Here is a 20873-nt window from a genome sequence, read left to right as displayed (position 1 = left end):
GCTATCAATAAAATTGAAAAGTTAATTCTCAAGACACAAATCTTAGGTAAATAAGGGAAAGGTAATTTTTGAGGTAAGAATATGCCACTGTTTGAGAAATGCTTCTATTTTGGGGGGCTACTTTTTGAGACATTGTAACAATCTATTTATAAAGTCTTTCAGTTTCATTAGAATCAGCTAATCTAGATTTTCTGTCTAAGTATCTGCATGCAAGTGTGTGAGTATACTAGTATCTAAAATCTCATTCTTTAACTTCCATGGAAAATTCTTGTGAAAAATTATTAAAAGAATTTAATTGCATATTTTCAAAGAAAGTTAATCTTTTTCTTCTTTGCAATATGGAATTTCAGTTTATTTGGCAATAGCCTTGAAGTTCCATGTTTAATGAAAGAGGATTAAAATTCTTTTTTCCCCTTGTTTTTAATTTATTATAAAACTAATCAAAGCTATGTTGGTCTGGACAGCATTTATCACTTCTAAATATTTTAACATTTTCAATATTTCATATGTATGTGTGCTATTTGAAACAGACTTCCCCCCTAAAAGTTTTCCTACTATTAAAAATAATCAAAGAGAGAAAGATTATATTTGTATTTTCTTTGTTCAAGGTATTTATTGCATCTCAGAGGGCGTACATGCACTGGGTTTTTAAACTGAAATACAAAGAAAAGCCATTTTGAAATTTTTTTCCCCCATTACAGTGTATGTTATCCCCACAGTAAGTTCAGATACAACCACTTTTAAATGGTACCATACATCTATTAAATAATTGGAAAATTAGGCAAACACCTTTCCAACCCAATATGCTTTAACAAAGAGCTGCCAAGCCACTAGCAACACTGATCAACAGTGACCTCATTTATGCATCAAAATCTTAAGCCAAGCCATCAGCACAGACAGTATGACAACAAATTAAAAATTAAAAAATACAGTATGTACAGTAAAGGATACAATTCTCTGAATTAGTTTAAATTCTAATCACAATGGTACAACAAAACCTACTTTGCGCTCAGTTGAGGGATGGAGGAACACTAGTCTACAGAACACACAAAAAAATACTAAATGAACAGATGTACATAAAACCCACAATAAAATAAAATATCTGTAGTAATCTTTAAATTACAGATATACCTTGGGGTGCCTTCATAATCACTTGAATAGCATAATTCTATTTGCATTTTCACGATAGAACTGGATAGAAATGAACCCTTTACTTTTCAGTGCATTTAATCAAGAATGAATAAATAGGTCAATTTAGATGTAAAACCTGTCAAATATAATTAAAATATATATTTTAATATAGTAGTGATTAAATATGGAATTCTTTCCATAAGATTTTTCATTCTTGATAAGGTAGCTTCAAGGAGAAATATTTATTATGGACATTAACCTTTATATTTTTTAAAATAAAATATCTTAACATATACAGTGCCACAAAAATAAACATTTCTCACAACAGTTGAAGTTCCTGTGATTGGAAAAAATGTACTCCACACCGAAAAAAGTTTTGTATAGTTAAGAGTGTTTTCTTCACTATCTGATATTATCATACTATGTTTGTAAGAGAAATACAGAAGAAAAGAGAATTTAGGGGGGAGAGTTTAGGTTTGTCCAAAAGTTATATATACATTGAAACCTTCAAAAAACACAGACACATCTTTCCAAATGGCTCACCATACAACAGCTGCATCATCCGTCCACAGGCGAGGTCCAGAAAAGCACTAAAGGCATCAGGAACATCCATTCATTGTTTACATCGTACAACACACAAATAACCCAAATACACTACAATTTTGAGAGTAGGGATAACAGCTAAGGTAGTACACATTCCTAATGTTCACTTTCACAGCTGTGCTACACATTTTGGAAGAGAAGTTATGAGTAAGCATTGGGTTTGGTACTGGTGGCTCACTTTGAAACTCTGAGCATCAATCTTATTTGAAGTCTCCAAACTCATTAATTTTTTTTTCTATTCAGTCACAAAAATTGCAGCTGTAAAGATAAAAACACTTGAATTAGAAAACAATATTATATACTCCCCAAATATTTTATGTCCTTTGAAATTTACTTTAATCACTGGAAAAATCTTTACGCAAAAGATTTCTGCATTAACAAATTCACAATTTTTTCAAATAAGTTTAACATTTCAGACAGAAGAAAACTTAAAAAAACTCTTAATGTAGTTTTGTTTTAGATAAAAATTTATATCAGCAAGATTTCAAAATTTGGATATTTACTAGAAATTTTAGTTGTAAACATTCAATATCTATTAAGAACGATTAGAACTAACCTTAAGCTAGCCTTTAAAAAAGCAAAGTGAAACAAAAAAGGTAAAGGCGGTAACTTCCATTATTTTTTGTTTTTCAGTTATGCTGTTCAGGGAATCACTAAGTAGTTAAGTGAGAGAACAGAAGAGAAGGGAACTATCCCTGGAGCTTCACAGTGACTATTCAACATAGGCCCTTCCCCACTATCTCTCTGGCTAATCCAAACTTCATAGGAAACCTTTCCTAGTGTTGTCTTAGTCATGTGGGTAACTATTCCTCACAATCTAGTCTGCCACCTTCCCTCTTAACTGTGAATCTCTGAGGGCACTGACTGTTTTGCCGTTTTGGGTACTTATCCTGGCATATGATGAGTGTGTCATTTACTGAATAAAAGGTGGATGAAAGCCTGCTCTATGTAGGGTCCTTGTTACACTAAAATTTTAATTGGCAAGAGATAAGTGCTCAATATCTTACTCAAGACTGCATCAGTTCAATCCAACTCAAAGTAGAATAGGCTGGGCACAAGAAGAAGTTTCTTGACTAAGATGTTAAGACCTTGAAATAACTAAGGAGACATTAGAGGCATTAGTAGACCTTAATAGACATTAGAGAATGTTCTATCTATCTATCTATCTATCTATCTATCTATCTATCTATCTATCTATCTATGCATAAATACATAGCAGATATGTAATAAAAATAACACCAGCAGTGGTCCCAAAACTGCAACACTCTTACTGTTCTTCCCATGTGGCCTTGGGAAAGCCACTTAATGCCAAGGACAAGTTTGGAGACAAAATGTATCTGGTTAGTTTATCTCACAGGCTTTGATCTCAACAAAGAGGATCAAAGGAGTTAATAACTGGATAAAAAGTACTGTGTAAAATGAAAAGCAGCATTATTACTGTTCACCCACATCCAGCGAGTATTTGTTGAGAACCTACCCAACTGTGTTAGGTGACACATTAGGTGTTAGGTGACATGGGTTAATAATAAACTTTTATGCTTCATCACTTTCCTCCCATAAGTCCACCATCAATAATTTCATAAATTATATTTGAAAGTGGAATGTAAAATGTAAGAAATGTAAACTATAGAAATTTAAATGTAGGATGTAAGAAATGTAGAATTCTTCTTGAATACAGAAATGCAAAAGGTGAAAATCTAATGAAGCTGAGTCTACAGTCATAGCTCCCTGAATGTACCTGATCTCATCTAATCACAGAGGTGGTGAAATAAGGACAAACAAAATAAAAGAAAAACAGTTATACAGCCAAATATAGTCTTAGATGATTTCTAAATAATATGAATGTTAGCATTCTATAAATTTCAGTTATTATGAAATAAAGTGATAATTTTCTAATTTACCAAGTAGTTTGGACAACTTTTGCTTTTTCAGTATAATCTTTGTATTTTATGCTTTATCAGTGTATTTTTTGTACTTTCCTAAATAAGGATAATTTGGAGATTCTCTCCCTCCTAGTTTTATAAATTAAGTAAGACTTTAATAAATTCATTGATAAAGACGGCTTTTAAAATTGATTTTTAAAAGTATAAATACAAACCATAACTATATACATGCATTCAAAACACAGAACAACAAATACCATACCTGAAACAAGTAAGCATTGTACAGGTCACTATTACAAGCCCACAGGAAAAGCTCAATATTAATACCTTAAATTGTTTACAAGAAATCCTTGATGTTTAGATCCGCTAAGGGGTCCTTTGCTGGAGGTTTCTTGGGACTCTGAGTGGCAGGTGTAGGGCTTGGAGAAAGCTAATGGGGAAAAGCCAGTCCAAGACAGCAGAAACAGAAAGCAAACAGAGAGATAGATAAGCATTAGGCAGAACACACATTGCAGAAAACGAGCATGCAGAGGATTAGATAGCTAAAGGTTTACAAAATCTACTTTGTTCTACTTAGTCACAGTGTTATGTTTAATTCTGGATTGGTAAAATACACTTCAGATGATATTTGGCTTTCTTGAAATTTTTTCACACCAGATTTAGCCAAGGTAAAATTTGGGGACTCTGGTAGAACAATATGAATAAGAGTTAGGGAAGAGGTGAAAAACAAGTCACATAAAGATATTATGAATACATATTAAAACGTAATATAAATATCGCTACACAAAAGCATTTTGTAGTTTGAGTTATTAGTATCACTAAACTAATAAAGGAATTTTAACGGCTTTTCTTACAGTGAGTTGATGGAAAAACTGAAAGAAAACAGTCTGCCCAAAGCCACTAAGGAAATTACATAAAATTATTCGCTAAGCATACTATAATTTTATATAAAGTATACTAAGTAAAATTCAAATGGGGGGCATGATTTGTTTCAGAAGAGCAGTTTCCTAGTTATGAATGTCACTAAATTCTAATATTGCCTGTTCAGTTTACAGAGAAGCCTACTTATCAAAATATTATGGAAAACAATTATGCTGAGCTTGTAACAAAAACAACAAAAAAATCAACTTGTTTCTGTTTAGTTAATAAATAAAAGTTATTTCACTGTAGGATAAAAGGTTATGGTACAAGAATTTGAAAAAGCCAGGTAATCTATACAGAGTAATAACTGATATCTATCCTTTGAGTCTAATTCATCTGCTATGTGCTTAACATGATGGAAATGTCAGAAATCTGGTACTATATGGCAGGATATAAATTTTTATTGGTTAAGGAACAGAGCTCCAAGAAGTAAGGATTTTTAGATTTATTTCTTTGTCCAGAAATGATTGACTGACAATAGTATCTATCCTTTAAATTTTCATTTTTAAAGCTGGGACCGTACTTCATAGAAAGGTCAGGTAAAAAATATAAATGTAAGCTTGATATTGTTTGGAAGATAAAGAATTCAGTGGTCCATAATTATTAGGTGAGATTACAAAATCATGATGCCAACCAATTGCAGGATACCGGAACAGTCCTCTTATCAGTAATGAAAAATAATTTTGCTTTCTAAAGCTATAGGTATCTATGTCATGTCTATTTTATTATCTGGTAAAATCAGCTACGCTTTGTCTCTGATATAGGAAATCTAAAAATTAAAATATGGCATACCATTTCCTAAATTACTATAAATTCAATTACTGATTAAAACAGTTTTCATATTATCTATTTTTAATTTTGTTTCTTGAATTAAGTAAATAAACCAGTGCCAAGTAATACTACCGATAGTATTCTACAAGACAAAACGACTGCCTTAAATAATATATTAATTTATTTCTAAAGCTTCCAGCACACCACATACAATAAAAAAATCAAAATAATATGCTCCCAAGTTCATAAAAATGGAATTTTTTTTCAAGAAGATGGTAGTAGTCATGAATACAAATGATCATCAAGGATCCTCTTTAGAATTTAATCATATCTAGATTAAACTTAACCCTAATTATCATTCCTCAATTCCCCCTCACTGCTTTCCCTCCAAAACAACTCCAGAGAGGGTTCAATAGTATCAGAAAAAACTAGAAAATTTCTCATATGTCAGTGTTTTGATGATGGCTTTGAAGACTAGGGTTTTACATATTTGAAATTTATTTATTTGAACATCCACCATTCTCTCTTCCTGGTAACTGGCTTTTCAGTGGTTCAAGTAAAGAAACTGAAAGTAAATTTTGGGGACAGGTAGAGGATGGACTTTGAGATTTAAGGAAGCAAGGGAGATTAAAATATTTACTTGGTAAGTTAAAATTATTATAGAAATAAAGGCATTTACTGATTTAATTAAAATAAATTTGAGCTATTTGTTTTGGTTTTCTCAGTTTTACTAGTATGGTGCTAGTAATGTTATAATATGGTGTTCTGATTCCATCCAAGTCAGTTCTTAATATTAAAGTCTTTTTGACTACATGTCCCTTCACTTTGGCCAGGCATTTTATAAGAAGAATGAATCAAGAAGAATCAAGAATCAAGAAAGGGTGATTCATTAATGTGACTATCATTATTAGCAGTCAGACAGCTGAACAATGTCCATGTATTTTAGCATCTTTGTAAATGAATGTAGGAATTGTGTAGTAAGAAATTTGGCCTCATTGAAAGAGACGTTTGCCCTTTGTCCTGGATCCTGGTAGATAACCTACAAACACTTGGAATTTCTGAGTGATTAGGAATGCATTTGTTATACAGGGTAATTTCCTGGAACCAGGCCTGATAGTTAATGCTGACATTCTGCTGGTGACTCATGGTAAGACCTCAATACTCATGCTAACAAGATGACTTAGGGCTGTGTCTGGCCATGCCAGAAAGACCACATGTGATTGGAGAGTTGGGTCTTTGGGCCACATACTTTAAACCTAACAAAGAGGGGGGTCTAGAGACTGGGATCTACCATGTGGGCAGTAATTCAATCAATCACTGCTATGTAATGAAGACTCAATTAGAACTCTACACACTGAAGCTTAGCTGAGCTGCCAGGGTTGGCAGTACTGCATGTGTATTGTCACACATTCATGTGAGGTGTGCAACACCTCTAGAGACCAAGCGGCTCCATGCCTACTTTGCCCTATGCATCCCTTCCCTTGGCTGGATCTAATTTCACCCTTTCACTATAATAAAACTACAATTGTAAACTTTGTGCTTTCCTGAGTTCTGTAAGTTGTTTTAGGGAATGATCTAATTTGAAGTTTGTCATGGGATCCTTCAACTTTGTAGCAGCTCATCTAAAGTGAGGGTGACCCTGGGGATGCTAAAACTTGTGGTTGGACTCTCAAGGGAGGACAGTCATGTCAGGGTTGCTTGCTTACTTTGCATTTTGGCAAACTTACCCTGCTAGTGTCAAATTCTTGGGCAACTTAGTAGCTTAGAGGACTGTGTCCCTAACCTTGCATTTGGCTAAATCTGGGAGCACATAATAAAACTACAGATTAGAAGTGCTCACTCTCTGGAATAAACACCTAGATATGTTAAATGTCTGGTTACTCTTGAGAATCTTTCTGAATTAAATACACAAGGAATACAGAAACATTAGTATTGTTATTTTTATCTTTTTTCCCCAAATCTCACATTATTGCTTATCTGTTTTCCATGTTTCCCTTACTTCTGAAACAACAGATAGAAGGATAACATTATATGAAAAACTCTTTAAAGCAGTTTGTAAAATGACAGTTCTATACTTATAAATTAATACCATTATCCAGTAGCATTTAAAAACTGACCTGTGTGCCAGGGACAGCTGCCGCTCCAAAGGGTGGCCTCATCATGGGCTGTGCAAACATGACTGGCTGCTGAGGCATCATGGGCATGCCCGACCCAGCAGGGGGCTGGAAAAGAAGAGTGGTTGGCACAGGAGTGGAGGCCACTATGGCACTACCTCACATTTATGCATTGAAAATACTTTTGATAATTTTTGGGGAATTCATGTCTGTGAAAAAGTGCAACTTTTAATTTTGAACCATGGGTACTGTGAGGCTGGCAGGTAGCAGTGAAACACTGAGGTGCAGTGGCAGCCTGACAGATCACATGTATCCTCATCTCAAGCAGGCCTCTGTGTTGTTTGTCTTCAGCTAAGCATAGTTCCTGAAGAGAGGAAAACTTGCTTCTTTATGGAAGATGGCCTGAAAATTTACTAGTGATAAATGTGATAAGTGACTACTTATCTATTGATAAAATTTTGATGACTGAGCTAAGAAAATATCTGGCAAATATTACTCCATAACCAGGTAATATGGAAATTTTGAAGGCAGAATTTGTTTTAAATATTTTATAACTGACTTTATCATTTACCGTGTAGACTATTTAAGTGTAAGGCAGAAAGGCGGCTAAACTTTTAAGATTTACTTTACTGCATTTTGGGAAGAATTGGGTTCCATAGCAATATCTGTTAACCTGAATTTGGCAAATGCCTAAGAAATGTCAATTAAAGTTTTTAACACAGGTTATCACTCACCATTCCAAACCCTGCTCCAGGTTGTCCGACAGATGGGGCCCCAGCAACAGGAGGAACTGAGCTCGTTGGAGGTACAGCTCCTTGCTATCAAAAACAAAAACACCACACATACCACACACACACATAAAACAGCAAACAAACAAAAAGAACCAACATAATTTGGTTTTTAAATGAAATAATATAACTGTTAAGCACATGCATTGTAAGTGTGCATGGAAAGGTGAAGAAATTGCAAAACCCAGTTTTAAATAAAAATGGCTCTAGCACCATTGCCTATGATAGAACAAGGTCACTGAGTTGATGTTCACTCTTGTGGTGCTGTTTCGACTCACTGGCTTGCATTTTATGCACAGCATTGGGCTTCCTTTCTTGTATCCACTCTCCTTACACCCACCCTCAAGGTAAACAATCAAACTAATCATCTTTTCTTATGATTATATACTCTGACAGATACTGTATTAGACATTTGAAGAATATGCTTCCATTTACATTTTAAATGTTTGGTTTCCATTTCTCCCCCAAGTTTTCATTATTCTTTTCTGTGCTATACTTGCTTTTCTTTGACTTTTTCACTTTTGTTCTTTTGTACAAAGTTGAAAATTATTTCTAAGTTTGGAAGATGGCACACAATACATATGCACCTTATCTCAGGTAAAGAGGCCTGATAGTTTTTAGTCATCCTCTAAAATCTCCAAATAGTTCCCTTACATTTAAAATTAACCCTACTTTAAGTTAACCATTAACAATAAGAACAAAATCCTAGTTGAAAAAAATATTATAGTGATGCCAGCAAAATGGTGGAGTGAGGAACTCCAGGAGTCCCCCCAGTCCACAAAAACTATGGAAAACATACAATCACTATTAAAAACAAATCTTTTGGGACTCTAAAAACCAACCAACATCTTTTAGCAGCCAGAAAGTATTTATAAAAGCAAATCAGCCGAATCTTGGTACAAATTGTGAGCTCTGTGGCATTTTAACTTACCCTACAGCTAGCCATTGTTCTATAGATTAGCTGTCCCCTTGAGACTAACAGTGCACTTTCCAGTATAGAAGCAGAGAGCAGAATAGATGGATTTTTTTTTTTTTTGGTCTGTGTGGTTCCCTGGAAAGATGGCTCAAAATGCTTGTCTCTGTTTCATCAAACTTGAAATGCACCTAGTGCTAAAGCTTTACCTGAAGCAATTCATGGAAAATATTTACAGACAAGTGATTTAGTTGTTGTTGTAGGAGGCAGTGGATAATGGTCAAGGCAAACATGAGACTAAACAAAAAGTTTGGGAGGAAAGAGCTTGGAGAATGAGATGCTCTGGGGATTAAGGGTTTGAAAAGCTCAAGACATCCTGGGAATTTAGAAGTCCATGCACATTCCCAGGGCTGTGCACATGCTCAGGAAAGATATGACCTTGAGGCTGACCTTGAGACTTAGAACAGGCAGTAATGATCACTAAGGCAATTGCAAACAGCCTGACTGCATTTGAAGACATGTCCCAACACATATACAGACTCCTTCTGTAAAGACTGGGAGATATTTTTTCTAGGAGATTAAGAAAAACTGTCTAACATTAGCTGAGCATGTACCTAAAGGAATAGAGGCATCAATGGTAACACATGACAAAGAACACAGACTTTACAGAATTAATTTTGGATGGTCACTAAAAACAAACAAAAACCCAAAGCCAAACAACAACAAACTTTCGGAGAGGTCTGATGTCCACAGTTACCACATTATAATTCAAATTCAAAATGTGCAGGTTTCAACAAAAAATATGAGCTATACAAAGAAATAAAAATGTATGCCCACTGGGAGAAGAAAGATCTAGAATAATAAGCTAAAAGTCCACCTTAAGGGAACAGAAAAACAGAAAAATCAAAACCCAAAGCAAGCATAGGAAGCATAAGAAATAATAAATATTAGAGTGGAAATAAATGAAGTCAAGTATGAAAAAACAAAAGAGGATATAAAAAATTGATTCTATGAAAAAGTCAATAAAAGTAACAAATTTACTGAAGTACATAAACCAGGATAAAAAGAAAGAAATTTAAATGACTTAAATAAGGAAAGGGATTAGGGACTTTACAATTAACCTTACAGAAACAGAAAGGATTTTAAGGAAATACTATGAGAAGTCATATGTCAAAGTCTTTAAATGATTAAAATGCAAGTCAAATTTATACAAAGACATAAACTATCAAGATTGCTCAAGAAGAAACAGAAAATCTAAACAGATATGTAACAAATAAAGAGAATAAGTTAGAAATTAAAAAACTCCCATCACAACATAGCTCAAAGCCTGATAGCAAAAATGGTAAATTTTGCTAAATATCAATTTCTCAAAAAAATAATGTTCCTAGTCATTTTTTGATGCCTGTGTTACTTTGATATCAAAGTCATCAGAAGAAATTAGCATACAGAATCTTGTAGCATATTGAAAGAATTTATACACCATGATCAAGTGAGTTTTATCCCACCAATACAATGTTGCCTCAATGTAATACATTTTATTAAGAAACATAAAAAAAAACCAATCATTTTAATAGATGCAACAAATGAGGCATTTGACAAAACCCAACACCCTTTCATGACAAAACAAAAAGCAATAAAAAATGCTCATCAAGCTTGGAATAGAGAAGTTTCTCATGGCTAAAATCTTAACACTGAATGACTGAAAACTTTAACCACAAGAATGAAACAAAAATGTACTAGAATTTCTAATCAGCTCAAGTAGGTAAGAAAAAGATGAAGGTGGCATCCAGAATAAGAACGGGAAAAATCCTATCTTTATTGTGTTTGAAAAAAATTTTATTTTTAGAAAACCCTAAATAATCTACATACACAAACTATCAGTTAAAAAACGAATGAAACTAAGAACTACTAGTTAATAAGAACAGCAAAGTTGTGGGATACCAAATCAATATACAAAAATCAGTGAGTGATTTTCATATCATACTAGCAATGAACAATCAAAAAAATTACAAAACAATTTCTTTACAATAGCATCAAAAATAATATTTAGAAATAAATATAACAAGTAAAATGTGCACTGACAACTATAAAACACGGCTGAAGGAAATCAAAAACAAGTTAGATAAGTAGAAAGAAAGCCTATGTTCATAGATTGGAAAATCTAATATTGTTACGATGGCAATACTTCCCACATTGCCTTATAGGTTTAGTGCAATTCCTATCAAAACTTCAAATGCTTCTTTTGGAGAAAGATAGTCTGAACATAAAATTTATATGGAAATACAAGGGACCAAGAATAGCCAAACCAATATCGAAAAAGAAAAAAATTTGGAGAACTCACATTTCCTTGTTTCAAAACTACTACGCTATATTTATCAAGACAGTGTGGTACTAGCATAAGGACACACATATAGATCTAAAGGACAAAATATCACTTGGAAATAAATCCATATCTCTATGGTCAATTGACTGCTGACAAGGACGCCAAGCTCAACAAGTGAAGAAAACAGTCCTTTTCAACAAATGGGTCTGGAACAATTGGATTTCCACATTCAAAACAACAAATTTGGATCCTTTATAACACTATACATGAAAATGAGCTTAAAAACAGATCAAATACCTAATGTAAGAGGTGAAAATATAAAACTCTTACAAAGAAACAAAGGTGTAGTAAATCTTCAACACTGGGTTAGGTAATGATTTCTTAAATATGGTATCAAACACACAAGCAACAAAAGAAAAAAGAATAAGTTGGAGTTTATAAAAATTAATAACTTCACTGCCTCAAAGAGCACTATCAAGAATAGTTAAGTTAAATGTGTGTCGTTAAACTCTTTAGTTCAGGGACCTCCTTGGTGGCCTAATGGTTAAGTCTCACCAGGGCCTGAGTCCAATCCCTGGTCAGAGGGCTGACACTCATGGCATAGCAGACCTCTCTTGTCTCTCCTGCTGCTCCCCTCAGCAGTGTATTTCAGCAGATCTGCCTGTTCTGCTCCCCACTCTGTCTCTGGTGAATCCTTTCAACTCCCGCCTCTGGCCTACACCCCAGCTCTTCTACACAAAACAAAACAAAACGAAAACACTCTTGATCTCAGGATGGGTGATGGCCAAGGAAGGCCTCAATTTAACATCATTTTTAAAGTGCTTCTCCCTTGTTCCCTTTCTTGGTTAATGGATTCATTATTTAGGAAACTGCCCCACACAGAAGCCTGGCACAGGCTATTGATGGCTTTGCCTACAAAGCTCTCCATGGCAAGGATTCTACCTGAGATTGTTCTTTCTCCTCTTCCTTTCTGCTCTCCATCATTTTTGTTCATATTTCTTAAACCCACAGTTGATGGCCAAATATCAGTATTCCTACTCTCCTTCACTCCATCTTAGACTCTCACAATTCTGAAACTATTAAAAAACCCTACACAATTAAAAGCTTTATCCTGCTGAAGGCCACACCACCAAAGCATAAACTCCTCAGAGCAACACCACAAGAACTCTCTCTGTTTTTGCATAGAAGAAAATTGTAAAGTTGATTCCTTTAATTTGGAAATGTAATTCAAACTGTGAGATTTAAAGTCAATATGGAGTATTAATATATTTGTAAGATAAGTTCTAAAGAAACTCTTTCTTTAGGAATTGCATTTACATTTATTAAATCTCCTTCCACCCACAACAAGAGAGTGGTTCTCTCGTGTTCTTGTATCTAAGAATGGAATGCAGCCCCTAGGCCCAGAGTGCTGCCTGCTTATCATCTCAGCATATGGGCCACCAGCCAAAGTTCAATGCTTGGGGTCCCAAAGTAATAATTATAGTGCCCTTAAAATGAGTCCTGAATTGAAAAATAAATAGTCTCCTTAGGCACAGGTCAATTTGAAAGAGATACGTGGTTTTCTATTAAATATGCTTTGCAAAAATTAAAAAGGAACTCTTTAGAGAAATATTAAACATGACATTTTTAAACATCATTTTTAAGTAATGAGAGAAAGATTAAGGAAATTAAATATTTAGATACAATAAGTTATTGTCTCTGTTATCTGCTAGAATCACTTCCTAAAATTAAGTTCTTCCAGACTTCATCTTCATCAGAGGAAGAGAATTCATCAGAGGCAGAGAATATTTGACCTCCTATTTTTTGCTCTTTTACTAACAGCACAGGGTGGGGAGATTAGAGGAACCAGATTTTGAGAACCTAAATCTGGGTATAAAATCTCTTTTCTCCTAGGAATTATGGTATCAATTTTAATTCATGTAATGCTATTAGTACTGCTTAGTGGAACACTTTTGTTCAAGGGGCCCTTTTCAGATTGTTTTGAACTTATTTCTTATTTCTAATACTTAATAAATTGTTTATATATAAGAACATTACTGTTGAGAAAAATTACTTAAATGAAAACGTGTTCTAAATTTCCAAACTCAGATATTTAAATTAATTCTAGAATATAGTATTTAATGGAGTCTATCTAAAACATTTATATTCTAATCGATATTCATTAACTTCCATGCATGTTTGATTGGCTGGCATTGTTGGGTGATGTTTGAGAATGAATTCAGGCAGCAAGGAGAGGAAGGAATCAAGATATCCTTAGGGAGAAGTGTGGCTCAGAGAGGTGAAGGTGGCAAGGAAAGGTGAAAGGTTAAGAGTAAGCTTTGAAAAGTGCCTGGCTAAATATGGGGTAAGTACAGGAAAACACTACATTTTGCTGCCCTAGAAGTATCCTTCTTGTGGTGGTAAAAAAAAAAAAAAAAAGTTAGTCTTTATTTATAGTGATATGCTGTTTCACAGAGTGAATGGTGATATTAATATATTAGTAGAATTTTAATATATAGAAATGAAACCTATTCAGATCTTAGATAAAGATGGTGTTAGTAGTTTCAATTTTAAAAATGGTGGGCAGAATTAATAGAGTTTTAAAATGAGAATTCACTTACACAATAGAAAAATGCCCAATCTTTCTGGTAAGAAAAAAAATTTTAATTACTTATTAAGAAAATCAGGAAGTGTGGGAAAGAAATAATAAAACACAGACATTTTGGAAAAATCATTTCCACAGTTGTACAAATAAAGAACTCATATCTGAAGAAGTATATATATACTATTTTGAAAATGAAATTTAAAAACAGATAATAAATGTTGATATTTTTCTTTTTCCTTCTGATTTATTTCACTGAGCATAATCCCTTCCAGCTCCATCCATGTAGAAAATATATATCAAAAAAAAAAAAAAGGGAAAAAAAAAAACAAAAGCTACTACAGAGATCTCTATGCAAAAAAACCTGCACAATCTATAAGAAATGGATAATTAAAAAATACATCATAACTTTTATTAAAGATAAAGTCAATGGAATTAACATTTTGATAAATATTACATTTCCCTTATATTTCCTCAATGTGGATGAAAAAATGCACTGTTAATAGCAAAAGTAAGCAAAATACACCCTGGTCTATTCACTTGGAAACTGGCAAAGTGCCATGTACATACCAAAGGCGTGCTTGGTGGGACACCCGCTGACCAGGTTGCTGGGGCTACTTTTGGCTGCCAGTTGGCTCCTCCAGTCAACTTTTTCTCCCCAGCATTCCACTGAAGATCACCCCTAAAATCAAGCATGCAAAACAAAGACAACACTCTCATCAGAAAAGAATGGTGGATGGCTCCTAAGATAATTTCATTTAGGTTGAAAGTAGTCTGTTTGAGCCAAGTGGTAATAAAGAGAACAGGATAGAACAGAAATGAGTCTTGCAATACTGTATCTCATATGTTAAAAGCATTTGAAAAATCACTTATATTTTGGACCTTGATAATAATGGGAATTTCCCCTCTCTTCTAATAGAAAAAGGTGCCACCAAATTCAACTGAATTCCTTACTAGTCACAAAAATTCCAAGTAAGAAAATCACAAACACATTGATTTTGTTTAAGAAACATCCATAAAGGCACTTTATGGATCAAAATAGATGGTTTCATAAACCTATATCATGACTACAACCTGCCTTATCATGACCGGAAGTCCCATCTATCATAAAATGCATTCCAATTGCAGAGACACAGAAATACATATCTAAAAAAGGGTACATTATTTTTCATTCTTATGAATGAAAAATAACATCTTAACATCTACGTTCTATGAGAGATTCCTAAAAACCAGTGGTAGCACCTCAACTTTGACTAGCTTAGGTTTCCCTGCTATGTACTTTTATAGCACCTTGTAACATTCCTCTTTAATACTGAAGTGTTACTTTTTTTTGTTATTTGATAATTGATTAATAACTCTTACTAGACTTGAAGCTCCTGAGTTAGAGGGATTGTGTTTATTTTTTTCATTCTTATATGCTTGGTGCCTAGGATATAGTAGGTATTCAATAAACGGTTATCAAATCCAGGCCTCTCTGGTGGCACAAGGGGTTAAGACACATCCTAAGAAGCTGTCTGCAGCCACTGCAGCATGAGTTCGATCCTTGGCCAGGGAGCAACCCATATGGCGCAGCAGACCTCTCCTGACTCGCCCGCTGCTCCCCTCAGCAGTGTATTTCAGTCGATCTGCCTGTTTTGTTCCCCACTCTGTCTCTGATGAATACTCTCACCCCTCAAACTTCTGGCCTGTACCCCAGTTCTTGTATGCATAAATAAATCTTTAAAAACAATGGTTATCAAATCCAATGAGTGCACTTATAAAGCATTACTTTATATTACTTATATAGATTTATAATGCTTAATTATAATCTTGAAATGTCCTTAAATCATACACTACTGTTCTGGCATTTTGCTTTGTAAATACTGTATGGTTTTGGCAGATCAATAGATAATACTCTTTTTCTCTCCCTACTTTGGAATCAATTGAGGGACAGACCCAGCAGTCAGACATGGATGGGAGGGTAAGGCTTAAATGTGTGGCTATAGTGGGGTTACTAATTCATCTTTACACACCTCAGTGTAACTCACAAATCAGGTCCCTACTTGGGGGCAATGTGAAATGAAAATTATTTTTGTTCATTGAGAAGTGGGAATCCCCTCAAAGGTGAACATGCTCTGAAAAGGTTTAGAAACTATTCAAAAGATCTTAAAGATAAAGGAAGTAAATGGGGTGAGAACATTAAGCCTTAGTCAACATTTACTATTTTTTCATACAGAGATGAAAAAATAAGCACTCTTCCATTCTTGTTCTGTCTCCTTATGTTCAGGCATTAAATAAGACTGAAGTGTGTGAAATTAAAAAATCATCTGGATAAATGAAACAAACTTTTGTGAACTTTAATATCTAAACCCTAAAAGTTTCTGATGTGGTTTTTACTCTTTGGTATTATAGCAGATAACCTAGTTGTTCCATCTTTCCCCCATCCCACCCCATTATGTTGAAGTGATGATTAGATAAGCAATATACAACACATACAAACACACACACACACATGCATCTGTGTTAGCTAGAAATATTGCAGTAAATGCATCAGAATTTAAGATTAGTAAAATATTCAAAATGCAATTCTCCCATATTTTTAGATATAACTCAGCGACAATAGAAGAGTCTGAAAGAGATTACTCCTTTCATTGCAGAGCAACAGTTGAAGGTTCCAGGAAAACAAACAACAATAACAAATCCAGAATGAAGTAAAAACCAATTTTCAAATTTCCCAGGCTGAAAATGAAAGATTACTCCAATGAGTATAATACTTGATAGTTTCAAATAAATAAAATAAATAGTGACAAGAAATACAGATCATTTCAAAACACTTACTTTTTGGATGTGGTACCAGAAATTCCAAGATCTATAAATGGATCAAAGAAAGAAAATTAAGCTTTTATCATTTTGATTATCAAAGAAACAGAGGCCTACAAAAAGTGCCTATTTTGTTAGGAATGACTGCATCCAGTTATATAAAACAGAAACTTTATGAGGAAACATGTTCACAACTCTAAAACTTTGTTTTGCTTTATGTTAGACTTACAGATTACATCTGAAAGTCAACTGGTGTCCAAAAGGATTGAACATGATAGATTTGAGACTATTATCCTAGAAAAGCCTGCATGGAAGACATATATGAACATGGCCAATAAACTCTTCTCTACACCCAGATAAAACTTGTTCTGCTGTAGAGTGGCCTACCACTGTACACTGCACAAATACGTAGCTTATGTTGACTACATGCTTCCCATCTGAAAGACTGGGATTTTGGTGGACAGCAGGCACAGGGTACATAGAGGAAGAGCATCCAATAAAAACATTGAGTCCCTAATGAACATGTTGGGAAGAAATATCTCACATGTTGCTGAATTTTCATGTGGTTTTCCATTCACAGGGAAAAGACAGCTTAAGCAAGTATGCATGTAGATTCTTCCAGATTTTCTCCTTCTTTTTCTAGTGATCCAGTATGTTTCCTTCCTAAGCTGCTGTAACAGATTTTAGCTGTGAGTACAATGACGCGCTGTCACGTTCTAGTAAATCCACAAATATGAGAGTGGTCTTAGGACTCCTGATATAACTGGCTTAATCATTCTGCTCTAATTTCATTTCATTTAACTTCATTAGTTATTTATTGAGCTCCTACACACGCTGGGTACTTTTCTAAGCATGGGAACATATTAAAGAGGAAAACAAGGATACTTATTCTGGAGGAACTTGAATTATAGTTGGGTGAGATGATAATAAACATTAAAATAATTAAAAAATAAATTATATAGGTTGTTAGAAAGCCATTTGGAAAGCCTATGGAAAAATGAAAAGGAAGAGTATGGTAAAGGGGATGTAGAGGGTTATAATCAAGGAGGGGGGGCAGGCAGTATTAAACAGGTAGCTCATGGACTGCCTCAAGAAGTGAGACTTATGCAAAGAAGAGCAGAGATCTTGGAGTAGAGTTTTCTAGGCTGAGTCACACAGTGCAGTATCTGCCTAATGGTAATTCCATGTTTAACATTTTGACATTGCCAATCAACTTTCCATAGTACCTGCCCCTCTTAATGTAGTGCTGGGTTCAATTTGCCAAGATTTTGTTGAGGATTTTTGCATCTATGTTCATCAGAGATATCAGTCTATAGATTTCTTTATTTTCTGCTGTGCTTGTTTGGTTTGGGATGAAGGTAATGTCCTCATGACATGTATTTGGGAGCTTTTCCTCCTCCTCAGTTTTTTTTTGAAGAATATGAGAAAGACAGTATTAGATCTTCTTTGAAGGTTTGGTAGAATTCAGTAGTGAAACTACCTGGTCCTGAGCTTTTGTTTTTAGGGAGACTTTTAATTACTTTTTCAATTTCTGTGCTTGAGATTGGTCTGATAAAACTGCTTCTTTTATCCTGGCTCAATCTTGGAAGACTATATGATTCTAAAAATTTCCCAATTTCTTCTAGGTTGTCCTGTTTGTTTGCAGATAGGTGTTCATATAAGTCTCTTATAATCATTTATATTTCTGCAATCTCTGTTATAATTTGGCCTCTTTCATTTCAGATTCTTTTTATTTAGGTTTTCTTTCTTATTTCTTAGAGAACCTTGCTAATGTTTTATCAATTTTGTTTTTTCTTTCTAAGAAACAGCTCTTGGTTTCATTGACATTTTACATTACATTTTTGGTATCTACTTATTTTCACTCTAATTAATATTATTTCCTGCCTACCACTGATTATTCATTTCATTTGCTCTTCTTTTTCCAGTTCCTTCAGATATAAAGTCATTCTATTTGAGATTTTCCTTATTTATTGATGGTGGCTTGTCTTGCTTTGTACTTCCCTCTTAATACCATCTTTATCATATAGGATCTGGTAGCTAGCTGATCCCCAAATAATTTTTTATTTTAGCTTAATTCTATTCAATATGTTTTCCATGTTTGTTCTTATTTCACTCAGTGTATCTTTTGGCATTTTTTAAAATCTTCAATTAGTTCTTTAGTGAAGAACTCTTTTTGTTCCTGGGTATGTTTTCTGAGATCTTGTACCTGCTTTTCTGTGTTAGCCTGTCCCTCCAGGATTTCATTGCATTTTCTTAATATTGTTATTCTAGTTTTTGCCTTAGGTCTTTGAGATGTGTGTCCTTTTCATAGGTCTCTGGACTTCATTTTTTTATTATTAACTTTCTAATTTTCTTACATTGTTGTTCATTTTTGAATAGTATTTGATTTCTCCCCTCAGGTGTAAGGACTTCTTTTCTATCAGCTTTTCCTTCTTGTCCTCTGATGCTTTTGATTCCTAGGTATATATAATGACTTATTCTAGCCGGGGCACTGTATCTTTGCTTAAGAAAGAAGTGAAAGCTAGATTCTAGAGATTAGTATCAATCTGGTGGGGAGGGAGGGTTAACTCAGTCAGAGCAATATTTTCTCCCTCTTCTTCCCTTGTTTAGTAAAGCAAATGCCATTTATTACTTTAAGGAGCCCAAATTTCAGAACCCTGCATCCTTGTTGCTCTTGTTTAAGATGAGTGGCGTCAGGCAAATGGGCTTGGCATGGACCCTAGAGGAGAGCATGTGGGTTTTGGAATGGAGTGCTGTGCTTGGTGAGGTGTGTGGGTCTTTCTTGGTGTATCGTCCCCAGCTGGTCTCTCTCTCAGATCTCCTAGGAGGGAGATTGCCTGCTGGCAGCCAGATTTTCCATAACTGAATCCAACAAACCAAGAATGCATATGCAAGTAGTTATGTATTCCCTACCACTAAATACAATACCCTGTGGAAGGTCTCTATGCCTGCTTAGTCAATGCCTGGCCAACAATTTAAGCTACCTAGTATGGTCACCGACCTGGCCACAACTCCCTTACTGTATCCCTTAGCAGCTGGAGGTATAAAGCCGCTACTTCTGAAGGAGGATCTGGGCACTACATTAAAGTGTCCAGTAAAAGCAGTCCTCACTTTTAGACTATTCATAAGTGAAATGAAATTTTAGTGTAGAAAGCAATATTTCAATAAACTCTTGCCACGTGTCACTAAACCATCTTCATGGATGATCAGACCAAGGACAATAAACAGCAAACAGAAATATGTCCATGGGATAGTACATAGGAGAAAAAAAAGTCTGTTTCCATGATCTTCTAAATTTCTGATAGAACCTCAAGTAAAACAAAAAGTTTTTGCAATAGGAAATTCATTCACCATAATAAAAAATAAAATTCAGAATTAAAAGAAAAGGGCAATCTAATAGTAGTCCTTACCTTCTATAACTCTTTCCTTCACTTACCCAGCCCCAGTCTCTAGTCTTCTTGATGTCTCTTGAATATACCAGATAATCTTTTGCTTCAATACTTTTACATTGGCTATCTCCTTTGCTTGCAAATGTTCTCCCTCAGATATTCACCTGGTTCATCCCTTTGTCTTCAAATCTCTGCTCAAATTTTACCATCTCCGTGATATCTACTCTATCTCTCACTCTGTAGCATTTACAACTCTCTTTTGCTTATTCTGGTTTTCCCTATGGCACTTAAAACCTGATGTACTATAGAATTTAATTTATTTAAAATATTTACTGTTTTGTTTCTGTCCTTCCTGAACTCCATAGGAAAATAAATTTATATGTGCTTAGTTCAATGATTTATCTCTAGAGTTGGAAGAATGCCTGGTACTCAATGAATGTTTGTTGAATGAATAACTGAAGCTCACTTGGATACTCACTTGGTGAATATTCTGCATCTGTATTATTCTATATTCTTTTTTTAAAAATTTTTTATTTTTATATTCCTCATACAATTGCAGCCCCCTGATTTTGACCCAATTCTTCCTTTCCCCGCGCCCCCCAAAGTGTGTCTCTGTCATAGTTGTTTGTTGATTTTGGTTTTTTTCTTTCTTATAGT

At 34.4% G+C, this 20873-nt stretch overlaps 1 protein-coding gene across 29 annotated transcripts in view; it reads right to left on the bottom strand.

Moving 5' to 3' along the window:
- Positions 1 to 3954: 3954 nt before the first annotated feature.
- Positions 3955 to 20873, bottom strand: part of SNAP91 (synaptosome associated protein 91) — a gene marked incomplete at both ends in the record, with an annotated part of 119807 nt that continues 102888 nt past the window's right edge. For 22 of the 29 annotated variants that reach the window (XM_084227825.1, XM_084227801.1, XM_084227820.1 and 19 more), the window contains 5 exons: positions 3955 to 4047; positions 7427 to 7531; positions 8158 to 8241; positions 14599 to 14710; positions 16846 to 16876. In XM_084227825.1, coding sequence (XP_084083951.1) covers positions 3955 to 4047; positions 7427 to 7531; positions 8158 to 8241; positions 14599 to 14710; positions 16846 to 16876 — 425 coding nt within the window. Of the gene's footprint in view, positions 4048 to 7426; positions 7532 to 8157; positions 8242 to 14047; positions 14072 to 14598; positions 14711 to 16845; positions 16877 to 20873 lie in introns of all 29 variants that reach the window. The other 7 variants (XM_084227822.1, XM_084227799.1, XM_084227808.1 and 4 more) reach the window with 3 other exon arrangements.

Source organism: Talpa europaea (assembly GCF_964194135.1).
Source record: "Talpa europaea genome assembly, chromosome: 2".
In the NCBI taxonomy this organism is placed as follows: Eukaryota; Metazoa; Chordata; class Mammalia; order Eulipotyphla; family Talpidae; genus Talpa; species Talpa europaea.
The sequence above is the reverse complement of the archived record's forward strand: the minus strand, read 5'-3'. Positions and strand labels throughout refer to the sequence as shown.